Source organism: Pelophylax lessonae (genome assembly GCF_965119305.1).
Source record: "Pelophylax lessonae genome assembly, chromosome: 1".
NCBI classification, from domain to species: domain Eukaryota; kingdom Metazoa; phylum Chordata; class Amphibia; order Anura; family Ranidae; genus Pelophylax; species Pelophylax lessonae.
Window position 1 is genome coordinate 228,368,350 of NC_138768.1, and position 13,714 is coordinate 228,382,063.

At 44.3% G+C, this 13,714-nt stretch overlaps 1 protein-coding gene across 1 annotated transcript in view; it reads left to right on the forward strand.

The window, feature by feature from the left end:
• The window catches only part of LOC309554093 (P2X purinoceptor 4-like), a 117,021-nt gene that overhangs the window by 49,388 nt on the left and 53,919 nt on the right, over positions 1-13,714 (forward strand). The window contains exons 8-9 of the mRNA XM_082255634.1: positions 3,799-3,935; positions 5,682-5,775. Of these exons, the coding sequence (XP_082111760.1) occupies positions 3,799-3,935; positions 5,682-5,775 (231 nt within the window). The remainder of the gene's footprint in view (positions 1-3,798; positions 3,936-5,681; positions 5,776-13,714) is intronic.

The following is a 13,714-nucleotide window of genomic DNA, read 5'->3' on the forward strand; positions in this document are numbered from 1 at the left end:
GGCGGCTTTTCATACCAGTGCTAATTTTGGCAGCAAAGTTCAATTTAGTTTTAGTCTTAGGACTAAAATGGCATTTTAGTTTTAGTCCCATTTTAGTCTTCTGCAAGTGTTTTAGTTTTAGTCGTATTTAGTCGACTAAAACTCCAGTACATTTTAGTCTACTAAAACTCCAGTACATTTTAGTCGACTAACACTCATTTTAGTCATCTATAATGGAATGGGTGTAGTTCAATTGTAATTTGTAATGCATTATTTAAGCATTTCTCTACAATTTCCAAACTCATTATTATATACTGCTGGTCCTGGAGTGAAAAATCGAATATGTTAATATTTATGGTATTAAGCTTTGAGCATGCACCAGTGTTAATTTTGGCAGCAAATTTCGATTTAGTTTTAGTCTTTTGACTAAAATGCCATTTTAGTTTTAGTCCTATTTTAGTCATCTGAATTGTTTTAGTTTGTCGTATTTTAGTCGACTAAAATTGTGTTAATTTAGTCGACAAACATTTTAGTTGGTTTTAGTCAACGAAATTAACACTGTTTCATACATAGGAGGATATTCATACATAGCTTATTGTGTGTGTGCGGGGGGGGGGGGGTGGATCTATGTCCCGTTGGAGAGCCACAGCACATTTTGTCAAATGCGTTGCCATGGTCAGGTTCCTCTGTAGAGGCAAAACACGTAGTAGGGAAGACTGGCTAAGAAGAGGTCAGGGAAATAGGGAAATATAAGCCCAATACTGTAGATACTCCCCTGGATCACTTTCACCCTGCTCACCCTATGTACTACTACCAAACAACACATCTAGGAGCAGCACCACAAGAAAAGAAAGAGGTTGGATGGCAAAATGAGGGATTGGCTGATTGTAGTATAGCATGACTACGTGCCATCAGCATTGCAGAAAAGCAAAATGACTGCTCATTGCTGCTGCCTGTATCTGTGTCCATTTATAAAGGAGCAGTATAGGCTGTCTTGGTTCTGGAGGGTAGCGAAGTGATGAAGCGATTAATGGGGATGCTGTTGGCTATGAATAAAGTGGATAGGGGGATTGGAAGTCTCTTGTTGTTAGTGCTGCACTCTGTCTATTGGGCTGTATGATGTACAATCCTAATCCCTGTGCCCTAGGCTGTACATTAGTCAAGCCTGACCCCTGCACTGTGTACGGGGCTGTTTCGTTTCTTACTCCTGACCCCTGCACTCTTTGCCATTGGGTCTGTATGCTTGGCTGTATGTTATACTCAATCTGCACAATATCACCACTGTGTCCTCTTCAGTCCTTTCTCACCTGCCATGGGAATTAAGGTGTTGTACAATGGTGTTTTTTCCTTTTTCTTGTGGAAGCCCATTAAACATTTGCTGTGGGGCCTTGTGATTTCTAGTTACACCTCTGCACTATCCATTACTAAATTTTTGGCTGTATATTTGCAGTACTGTGCAAAAGGTTAGGCAGGAGTGAAGAAATGCTTTAAAAATGCTTTGATAAATAAATATTTTAATTGTTTGTTTTTATCAATTTACAAAATGCAAAGTGAGCAAACAGAAAAAAAATCTAAATCAAATCATAATTTAGTGTGACTGCGCTTTTGGCTTCAAATCCGCATCAGTTCTTACACTTACACAAAGTCGGGGATTTTTGTAGGATTAGAGCCAGGTGTATGATTAACCAAATATACCAAGCAGGTGCTAATGACCATCAAGTTCATATGTGGGTTGAAACAGACAATAACTAAAATAGAAACAGCTGTGTAGGATCAGGGCCGTCTTTAACGCAGGTAAAAAGGGGCAGCTGCCCAGGGCCCTGTCATTGTTGGGGGGGCCCAAAGCAGTTGCCTCTTGCCCACACTTGCCAAATGTCATGTATTTCACTAAGCTGCCTGTCCCGCCGTGCTCTTGTCCCAGGCTGCATTGCAGAAAGCAGAACCACGGTTGGGACAGCTTGCAGCCATTTCACTCGTTGCTACATGTTTGCTGCCCACTGTTCACACATTTCCGCCCCCTGTACCTCCCCCCTACCTCACTCACTCGCTCATCAGTAGTGTCCCTCCCTCTCTCCTGCAGGATTAAGGACCATCCCCGATGTGGAGCCTCCAGGCTTCTGCTGCTTGAGTGGGCGGGATTAGCCTGGGCTCCGAGATCGTGCCCGCCTAGAATCAGGTGTTCTGACAGCAGCTGAGCAGAGAGTGCACAACGAGTGTGTCTGGAGGTAAAGTCATCCAGCAGTTCAGTATGGATTTGTTTGCAGGCACCTCTAGGCTGAGTTACTGCAGCTTAGCATCCAAGTGCTGCCTGTTAGCTGAAAAATTGGAAGATGGCTACTAGGTTTTTTACTGTCTCCTTGTGTGGGGTGTGTCCCGATCCCCCTGTTACGTGCCCTCAGGACCCACTGATATGTGCCCTCCCGACCCCCATAGCGTGTGCCCTTAGGACCCCCTGATATGTGCCCTTCCAACCCCTATAGTGTGTGCCCTCAGAACCTCCTGATATGTGCCCCCCGACCCCCATAGTGTGTGCCATCAGGATTCCCTCTTTGGGACCTTTGGGGTCGAGAGCAAAATTGCATGGGGGGGGCAAGAAAATTTTTGCCCAGGGTCCAATCAATATTAAAGATGGCCCTGTGTAGGATACCATAAACTGGGTGAAGAACAGACAAACTTTGCTATCAAGTTTAATGTCGCCAGTCATACACCATGGCAAGACTGAGCACAGCAACAAGACACAATGTAGTTGTTTTGCATCAGCAAGGTCTCTCCCAGGCAAAGATTTCGTAGACGCAGTGGTCAGCCAAGGAAATTTAATGCAAGAGCCATCTTGCCTACTTCCCTTTGACTTTGGAAGATGTCCGGCAGTGCCATCAAAACAGAACAGGGGGAAAACCAGTGGAACCCAGGTACGCCCATCTACTGTCCAGAGAAGTGTGGCAAGAAATGTTTTTTATGGAAGAATTGCGGCCATAAAGCCATACCTCCAACATGGAAACAAGGATAAGCATTTAAATTCTGCTCAAAAATATAGGAACTGTGGTGCAGAAAAATGGCAACAGGTACTCCGGAGTGATGAGTCAAAATGTGAAATGTTTGACTGTAGCAGGAGGCAGTTTTTTTGCTGAAGAGCTGGAGAATGGTACAATGCGTGTCTGCAGGCAACAGTGAAACATGGAGGTTCGTTGCAAGTTTGGAGCTGCATTTCTGCAAACTGGACATTTGGTCAGGATCAATGGTGTCCTCCGTGCTCAAGCAGATACTTCTCCATCATGCCATACCATCAGGGAGGCGTGTGATTGACCCCAAATGTATTCTGCAGCAGGACAACCACCACAAACAAACATATAGTCAATGTCATTAAGAACTATCTTCAGTGTAAAAAAAGGAGTCCTGGAAGTGATAGTTTGGCCACCTCAGAGCCCTGATCTCAACGTAATCTGTCTGGGAATACATGAAGAGACGGAAGCATTTGAGGCAGCCTACATCCACAGAAAGATCTGTTGTTAGTTCTCTAAGGTGTTTGGAACAGCCTACCTGCCGAGTTCCTTCTAAAACTGTGTACAAGTGTACCTAGAGGAATTGATGCTGTTTTTCAAGAGTGGTCACACCAAATATTGATTTCATTTGGAATTCTCTTCTGCTAATTTACTTTGTATTTTGTTAATTGATAAAAATTAGCTAATAACACTTCTATTTCTGAAAGCTTTCCTAATTTTAAAGCATTTTTTCACACTTGCCTAAAACTTTTGCAAAGTAGTGTACATTCATTTTATTTACTTGGCACAATGCAATAAAATTGGATGTTTGTCGTGCTAGGGTGGAGTTATGGGAATCCAGATTAGCTGGATTTGTGATCTGGACAAGAAGCATACATACTGTGTTCCAAAGTATTCATTTCGACGCTTGGACAACCGAGAACTAGACCACAATGTCTCTCCTGGATATAATTTCAGGTAAGCAAACTTACCACATAAGCATACTTTACACATTGTAGGGCTGATTCTAAACAAATATCTTTTATAAGTTAGACATGCCTTTGCTTTATATGATGAGTTATAGAACATGATCCCTTCTTAACCAGTTGAAGCCCAGGCATTTTATGGCACTTTTTGTTTACATGTGAAAATCAGTTGTTTGCTAGAAAATTAGATAGAACCTATATATATATATATATATATGTATATATATATATATATATATATATATATATATATATATATATATATATATATATAAATATAATTTTTATTTATTTTTTTTAAGCAGAAGCCCTAGATTGGTAGGTTTTGTAATTTTTTTTATGTCACTTTTTTTTTTTTTATGCCAAAAACACTACTTGAACCAATTTTTTTTGCAAAATATAAAAGATGTCATGCTGAGTAAATAGATACCAAACATGTCACGCTTTAAAATTGCACACGCTTGCACAACGGCAACAAATGTTTTAAATTTTACTATCCATAGATGGCACTTTCAAATCCTTTACAGGTTACCACTTTAAATGTACAAAGGTTGTCTAGTTCTAGAATTGCTGCCCATGATATGTCTTTCGTGATGATACTTCGTGTGGCACGATCGAGGTTTGTGTGCGTTCGTTTTTTTTTTTAATATTATTTTTTTTTTTTTTAACTATTAATTGATCTATTTATGTCCCGCCTTCTGGTAACCCACCTACCCTCTGCTCCCTGGGGGAAAACTTCCGCTCTAAATGTCCACAGCATTGAGATCCAGATATCATTCCTTTTTTATTTTATTTTTTTTTGGTCTCAACCATATGGCCTTGATTTCTAAGTTATGTCACCGTTGGGTGAGTATATGCTGTTTTTTAGCACTTTTTGCCATTTTATCAAAAAATTGATGTACTTTCTAATATATTTTTGTCTGTGTACCTTACTTTGTGTATGACATGGGCTTTCCACAGATGTACACCTAAACCAACTTTGGCTGTCTTCTGATGAAGTGGGCGGTGTCCCACGAAACGCATAGAGATTACAGCTTCTGTAAATAATGATCTAACAACTATGTTGCCACTTAGAATGTACATGGGTGCAATTTTTATTTGTATTTTTTTTTTTTTGTTACAATTCAATCTGGAAATGTCTGTGTGACATTTATGTAAATCGGAATAAAATATTGTAATTTTATGCATTTTATCTATTTCTTAATTAGCACCACTCTGCAAAGGCCTTTTTTTGATTTGTCTCCCAATACCTTGTGCCCTTTGCACCTAGAGGTGGTTACTCACAAGGACCTTTTTATAAGTAAACATTTCTAGGGACAAATTGCCTCAAGATTTCCACATAATAAACATATCGACCAAGCAGATGAGTATTGTGGACTATTATTTTTTTTTCTATGGCTATTTTCTTTGTTCAGTGGTCCAGGGGCCACGATTCACCTGGATGGAAAATCTGGCCTTCCCTACGGCAGCGGTGATTTTACTACATGACAGATGGGTTTTATGACTTGGAAGTGATCCTTTTTTTTTTTTTTTTAAGCTAGTATAGAATATGTCCAAACATAGAGGTATAGATGATGATTTTTTTTTATTTTTTTTCTTGACCTTTCTATCTGAGGTCTCACTGATTAACTAGTGGGAACAGAATGATTTTTTTGTTGGTGTGGATCCGTAATATACTGTATAATAGAGAACTATGCCATATAGGGTTATAATGTATTGTATTTTACCTGTCTTCCAGATATGCAAAATACTACAAAGATTCTAATAACACAGATTCAAGAACTCTAATGAAAGTCTATGGCATTCGATTTGATATCCTAGTATTTGGAACAGTGAGTCCTGCATTTTGGGTTTATAGAATGACACAATGTTACACCAGTTTAATATGTTTTGCATGCCACCAGATAATATGTTAAATCTTGCCCAAAACCCAGTGCACAAGTTAGAATAAATCAAAATGTAAAGTAGCATGGTGCCGATACTAACCATTTTCACAAGCATTTGTACTCCTGCAAATGCTCCGATACTAAAACCGATACCGTCTTAGCCTAGGTTCACATGTGCGGTGCCAATTTGCACTGCGATTTAAGTCCAGTGTGGTTTCGTTCAGCGATTCCAGTGCCCGAACATACATGAACCGGCTCCATAGAAAAGGATTTAGGTTTACGTCATGCGAATTGGATGCGGTTCAAAACGCATTGTAAATGGTGGATGTAGTTTATTTGGGACCTGTCTGTGTCCCAGAAGACTTCAGGGAGAGGGAGGAAGGAAAACCTCTGTTGCCGAGCGCTGCGGCGCTTGGATCGGAAGTGGGAAGGGGTACCTGTCAAAATTGGGTATCTGCTCCACTTCCCCGCTCCTCAAAAGTGCCAATTGTGCAAGGGGAGCGGGAGACAAGTCCTTAAAGCCGAACTTCCCCTTTTGGGTGGAGTTCAGCTTTAAAAGCCTCCCTTGTGGGCTCCTCTGGTATTAGGTCACTGAGAATACCCAATAAACCGTTTTTTGGGTTAAGAGGTATTGTAGTCTGGAACACCCTGTTAAGGTTATCCAGGTCAACCGTCCAGTAGCTGTGTAGCTTGGGACACCTTCAAAAGAGGTGAATAAGGGGTCGTCAAGAATGCCCATACCATTATCGCAGAACTACAGTGCCTTGAAAAAGTATTCATACCCCTTGAAATTTCCCACATTTTTGCCATGTTACCAAAAATGTAAATGTATTTTATTGGGATTTTATGTGATCGATCAACACAAAGTGGCACATAATTGTGAAGTGGAAGGAAAATGATAAATAGTTCAACATTTTTTACAAATATCTGAAAAGTGTGGTGTGCATTTGTATTCAGCTCCCTGAGTCAATGCAGTGGGTATAAAAACTCCACACACCTCTGTTAAAATGTCTGGTTTCTGTGATGTAAAAAAAATGAGACCAAGCTAAATAATTTCAGAACTTTTTCCACCTTTTTAATGTGACCTATAAACTGTACAACTCAATTGAAAAACTGAAACATTTTAGCGGGGGGGGGGGGGGGGGGTCAAGTAGGAGTCAGTACACCCCTACCATCATTTAAAGTGCCTCTGATTGGCCCCAAATAACGTTTGGCTGTTCTAGTAGGTCTTTCCTGACATTTTCTTAGTTGCATGCTACAGCAAAAGCCATGGTCCGCACTCCGCAGAGAGCTTCCAAAGCATCAGAGGGTTCTCATTGTTAAAAGGTATCAGTCAGGAGAAGGGTACAAAAGAATTTCCAAGGTATTAAATATACCATGGAACACAGTGAAGACAGTCATCATCAAGTGGAGAAAATATGACACAACAGTGACCTTACCAAGAACTGGATGCCACCCCAAAATTGATGAAAATACAGAAAGAAAACTGGTCAGGGAGGCTGCCAAGAGGCCTATAGCAACATTAATGGAGCTGCAGGAATATCTGGCCAAGTACTGGCTGTGTGGTACATGTGACCACAATCTCCCGTGTTCTTCATATGTCTGGACTATGGGGTAAAGTGGCAGGACGGAAGCCTTTTCTTATGAAGTAAAACATCCAAGCCTGGCTGAATTTTGCAAAAACACATGAAATCTCCCAAAAGCATGTGGAAAAATGTGTTCTGGTCTGATGAAACCAAGGTTGAACTTTTTGGCCATAATTCCAAAAGATGTTTGGCACAAAAACAGCACTGCACATCACCAAAAGAACAACATACCCACAGTGAAGCATGGTGGTGGCAGCATCATACTTTGGGGCGGTTTTTCTTCAGCTGGAACAGGGACCTTACTCAAGGTAGAGGGATTTATGAACCGTTCCAAATACCTGTCAATATTGGCACAAAACCTTATGGCAATCCCAACCAACAGATTTAGCAGGAAAGTTTTATGCAGACCTTGGACGCAAATGGGCTTGACTTGCCCAGACTTTCATACCTACTATTTGGCGGCCGTGCTTACCCACGCTCATAACTGGCTTATCTCTTATGACACAAATGCCACAGTAGTATCAGAAGCTTCTTCTCTAAAGGGGTCTGAGAGTCTCTCCCCCATTTCTTACAGCCGCTATGAGGGCAGTTAAGGCCTGGCATGCTGTCACTAAACCCAATATAGCGAGGGGCAAAAGGTTCCCATCAACTTCGCTTTGGTTCAATCCCATGCTACCAGAATTTCATTCCTTACCAGACCCCGGTCTTTGGGCTGCTAAAGGAATCCGATACCTTTTTCAGATATTTGTGATGGGAGTGCACTACTTACGTTTGAGAAGTTGAAAGATAAATTTACACTGCCTAATGCGTTCCTCCGAATCCTGCAACTCTGACACGCCTATGCAGCGCAATTTGGGTCCTTCTTGTTTAGTTTGGAGCAGGATGATTTGGAGGTTCTCCTCTGGGATGATGCTCTCAAACACTTTCTGTGATCTACAAGTCACTACTTCCCTCCGTTCATGTGGGACTAGATGCCCTGCTAACTGTGTGGCATTCAGAGGAGCAGGACTTGGACAATGAAGACTGGGAAGATCTCTGGGACAGCCCATTTCAACCACTATTATCTACTAAAGACCGGCTGATCCAATTTAAAATAGTGTACAGAATTTATTTTACACCACAACATCGTATATACCCTTATTCCTCTTCTTGCTGTTGGAGATGCTCTAGTGACCCTGCTGAATTTGCCCATATCTTTGGGAGTGCCCTCAGATTAGTAGCTACTGGCGGTAAGTGACAGTTTATATCTACCTTAACTACTATACAGGTCCCTGTAAAAGTTGATGTTTTCCTCCTGAGGTTAGTTGACTCTCTGGCCATTAGTAGGGTGATGCGTACTCTCTTGGGTCTCTTATTTTATGCCAGGGAGGCAATAGTGCTTAAGTGGAAATCAGACACAGCCCCTAATCTGCCCTTCTGGAAGTGTTTAATCAATAAGGTTGTACCCCTATACAATGCTACTTATTTGTCCCGGGGTTGCCCTAGGAAATTTGAGAAGGTCTGGCACTTGTGGACAGATTCGGAGTGTACAACAGATGATCAGGAGTCGACAGACTGAATTCATTCCCCCCTGATAACGTTTAGTTTGATATGAACAAATGTTTCTCTGTCGCTCATTGACAGACGTAGTCCTCTTTGATTCACATCAATTGGGTTATGTTGCCTCCGCAGGAGTAGGACTAGGCAGAAAAGAAAAAACGTTCTGGCTCCACCCTAGGGGCAGTCCCAGAGGGTATATCCTCCCTCTCTCTGCTACAGGGAATCAGTTTTTTTCTGTCTAGTCAGGAGTAAGGACCTAAGTTCCTTGCTGGGATCTCTGGTCCTGGCAAGATTTTTTTTAGAAAAAATATTTTTTTAGGTAGTTTTCTCCAGTTTTTTCCTGTGAGATCTTCAAGCAAATTGCGCCGGATCTGGGGGACGGGCTGGATGTTGAGATCCAGTGGTCACCCCAGCCGGCCTATGAGCGCGCGCAGACCATTGCATCGCGCTTGGTCGACCGCGACACATTCAAGTAAGTATGCGGGACCGGGCGACGGGCTGGATGTTGAGATCCAGTGGTCACCCCGGTTCAGCCTACGAGCGCGTGCAGACCAGAGCTCCGCGCTGGGTCGGCCGCGACAGAGTCCCATTGGAGGGACTGACCTTGCGAGTTAAAAGGTCTCGCTTGGACGCCAGGAACCAGAGAGTCAAGGCGTCCGGAGTGGTCAACAACCCCCTACCCCGGTGGAGAGGGTATTGTGAAGAGAGGGTGCCTGTCGGTTCGGTATGGTGAGTAAATGTTTCCTTTTCCTCGTCATGAGGCATTTTGGAATATGGGCCCCTCCATACATGGTCAGTATCTTTCTGACACTAAAAGTCCCCCTTGTAAATACAGCATGTGTTTGGTGGGCAAGCGGACTTGGTTTGGGAGCTAACACTCTACCCAGCAGACTGCAGTATTACAGCAGACATAGGAGGTATAATCCTACCTTGGTTGTAGTGGACCTCCTGCAGGTCGATAAACCGCCATTAGCGTGGTATGCAGGTGGATGTGCTGGGAAAACGCTACTTCGGCAATCCGCCGCCATTTTGCTGTAGACCAGGTACACGAGCGTCCGCAGGTCACGCCGGCCGCCATTTTTTTGGAGTCTATTGCTTACGATTGAATCATTGTCAGCTATTATGGAGACTTTTGTGTCCCGGGTGGAAGTGGCTTGTCAGGGACAGGGCGCAAGAAAGCGACCCCCGCCTACCCCCATTTTATCTGAAACTTCGGATTCAGAATCTGAGCCTATTTCTGCAGTTGCAGGTACCTCATCTGGGATTGGTGTCTCGGGTACTGTCTCTTCAGACAGTGAGGAGGATGTTTCGGCATCAGCCATAGCCCGAGAGGAAGCGTTGGTAAACGCACTCATTGTATCTGTTCAAGAAACCTTAAGATTACAGGGTACTCCGTCGGAAATAGCTGAGACTGAAATTCCCTTTGGGACTAAAAAACGCATCAAAGTGGCGAAGGTTTTTCCATTGCCCAAATGTTTTGGCAATCCGATCAAAGAAGAATGGAGTCTGCCAAAACGCACTTCTGCTATTTCCAAACGCATTAACAGGCGTTATCCGTTTGAGGAAACCCTCATTAAGAAATGGACAGAACCACCTGTGGTGGATTCACCAATTTCTAGATTAAATAAAGCCACGGTTATTCCATTAGAAGACGCTCCGTCTTTTAAGGATCCGGTGGATCGCAAGATAGAAGCTATGTCTCGCACCATGTTTTCCTTGATTGGATCAGCTTTCAGACCAATAATTGCTATTGGGCTGGTTTCACAGACTGTAACTGAATGGACCAAATGGTTACGCCGGGACTTAGAAGAGGTCCCTCAGGCGGTATCAGATTTGTTGGAACAGATGATACAGGGGTTACAGTTTGTGTGTGATGCGGCGTTAGACGCCACTCCATTATTGGCGCGAGCATCAGTTTCAGCAGTGGTTCTCAGGCGTACACTGTGGCTAAAAGGTTGGTTAGCCGACCAAGGTTCCAAAAAAGCATTGGCTAATCTCCCCTTTTTAGGAGAGCGTTTATTTGGAGCCAACTTAGATGAGATCATTAAGGATACGGGAGGAAAGAGCACCTTTTTACCGCAAAGTGCTAAGGGTAAAGGACCTCGTCAAAGACGGGGGCCTTCTTTCTCCGCTCATAAATTTTTTCGTCCCGCGGGTGAAAAAATTAAGTCCTCCAAAGCTCCTTCAGGAGGCTTCAGGGGACGTTGGTCGGGCAAGCAAAAGCCCGCCCCTTCCAGACCTGAAGATAAGTCTACTAAACCCTGAAGGTGCGCCCCCACCCATAACTGGGGTGGGGGGACGTCTTCGCCGGTTCCCGGATCCATGGCTCTCCAGAATCCCGGACAAGTGGGTTTGCGAAGTCATAAGGTCAGGGTACAAGATCGAGTTTCGATCTCTCCCACCGGCGCGATTCTTCCCTTCCAATATCCGACTATCCCCGGATCGTTTAGAAGATCTGCAGAGAGCAGTCACGGATTTACTACAACAAGGAGTGGTAGTCCACGTTCCTTGGACAGAACGTTTTCAGGGGTTTTATTCAAACCTATTTACAATACCCAGGAAAGAGAGCAAAGTGCGTCCAATTCTGGACTTAAGGGCACTCAATTCCTTTGTCAACATAAGAAAATTCAAAATGGAATCCATTCGCACAGTAGCGGCCTCCCTGCATTCAGGGGATGTCCTAGCGTCCATAGACATCAAGGACGCCTATCTTCACATTCCCATTTACGCAGGACATCAGCGGTTTCTACGTTTTTCCGTAGAAGAGAACCACTATCAGTTTGCGGCGTTACCTTTCGGTCTCGCCACGGCTCCTCGGGTCTTCACGAAGGTGTTGGCCCCAATGTTGGCACTACTGCGCCAAAGAGGCATATCAATTCTAGGTTACCTAGACGATCTTCTGCTTCATGCAGAGTCTCCACAGACCCTGCTACAAAACCTAGAGATTACTATGATTTCTTTACAGGAATTCGGGTGGCTGGTGAACCAGCAAAAGTCATTTCTGGTTCCCACCCGGAGGCTCGAATATCTGGGTTTAATTCTAGACACATTCAGGACAAGAGTTTTCCTTCCAGTAGGGAAACTCTGGAAGATTCAATCAGCAGTCCAGTTGTTCCTATCCAACAGCTGGTCTTCTCTTCGGACTTGCATGAGGGTTCTGGGGTTGATGGTGGCTTCCTTCGAAGCAGTCCCATTTGCCCAGTCCCATACCCGAATTCTTCAGCAAGAGATTCTTCTCAGATGGAATCGGAATCCGGAATCCCTGGACTATCGGATCCGATTGAGCAAACAGACCAGAGAGTCTCTGGTCTGGTGGCTTCGGTCTCCGATGCTCAGCCAGGGAAAGTCATTTCTGCCAATATATTGGACGATAGTGACCACGGATGCCAGTCTATCCGGATGGGGAGGAATTCTCGGTCAGTTATCCGTTCAGGGACTTTGGTCCCCGGAAGAATCCAGGTTACCGATAAATGTATTGGAACTGAGAGCGATCAGACTTTGTCTGATTCACTGGACCGAGCAGCTCCAGGGCAGCCCGGTTCGGATCCAGTCGGACAACGCCACGGCTGTGGCTTATGTCAATCACCAGGGGGGCACCAAGAGTGTCCGGGCGGCCAAGGAAGTGGCTTGCATTCTTCGCTGGGCGGAACGGTTTGTTCCAGCTATCTCTGCGGTATTCATTCCGGGGGTGGAGAATTGGCACGCAGATTATCTCATCCGTCAGACTCTGGATCAGGGGGAATGGTCCCTCCATCCAGAAGTTTTCCACCAGTTGTGCCTACGTTGGGGCACCCCGGATGTGGATCTGTTGGCATCTTGATTCAACAGAAAAGTACAGAGATTTGTGGCTCGCTCCCGCGATCCTCTAGCAGAGACCGCAGACGCACTGGTCGCCCCTTGGGGGCAGTACCAGCTAATGTATGCCTTCCCTCCTCTCGGGTTACTGCCAAGACTTCTTCGCAGGATAGAGGAGGAAGGAATTCCAGTAATCCTGGTAGCTCCGGACTGGCCTCGCCGAGCTTGGTACGCCGACTTGGTCAGACTGGTGGCGGACGTCCCGTGGCGACTTCCTCTCAGGGAGGACCTACTGTCTCAGGGACCGATCTTCCATCCTGCTTTACGATCGCTGGCTTTAACGGCCTGGCTATTGAGACCCAGGTGCTGAAGGACAAGGGATTGTCAGCTTCAGTTATTCCTACTCTAGTTAAAGCAAGGAAAGCGACTTCCAGAAAGATTTATCATCGCACATGGAAGTCCTACATTGCATGGTGTGAACCTCTGGGGTTCCACCCACGTTCTTATTCGGTTAGTCGAATATTAGCTTTTCTGCAACAAGGGGTTGAGCAGAAACTGGCCTTGAGCCCGATCAAGGGTCAGGTCTCAGCATTAGCCATCTTCTTTCAGAAACCTTTGGCTACTCATTCCTTGGTGCGGAATTTCATCCAGGGGGTGCGACATCTGGCTCCGCCAGTGCGCGCGCCGTTACCACCCTGGGATCTTAATTTAGTATTGTCGGTTCTTCAGAAACCTCCCTTTGAAGATATTAGGGAGATTCCTTTACCTACGTTGTCCCAGAAGGTGGCCTTCTTGGTGGCTATCACTTCTGCACGCAGGGTGTCAGAACTGGCTGCATTATCTTGTCGTTCCCCATATCTGGTGGTTCATAGAGATAAGGTGGTTCTTCGTCCGAATCCATCCTTTCTACCAAAAGTGGTTTCAGAATTTCATCTGAATGAGGAAATTGTATTACCTTCCCTGTG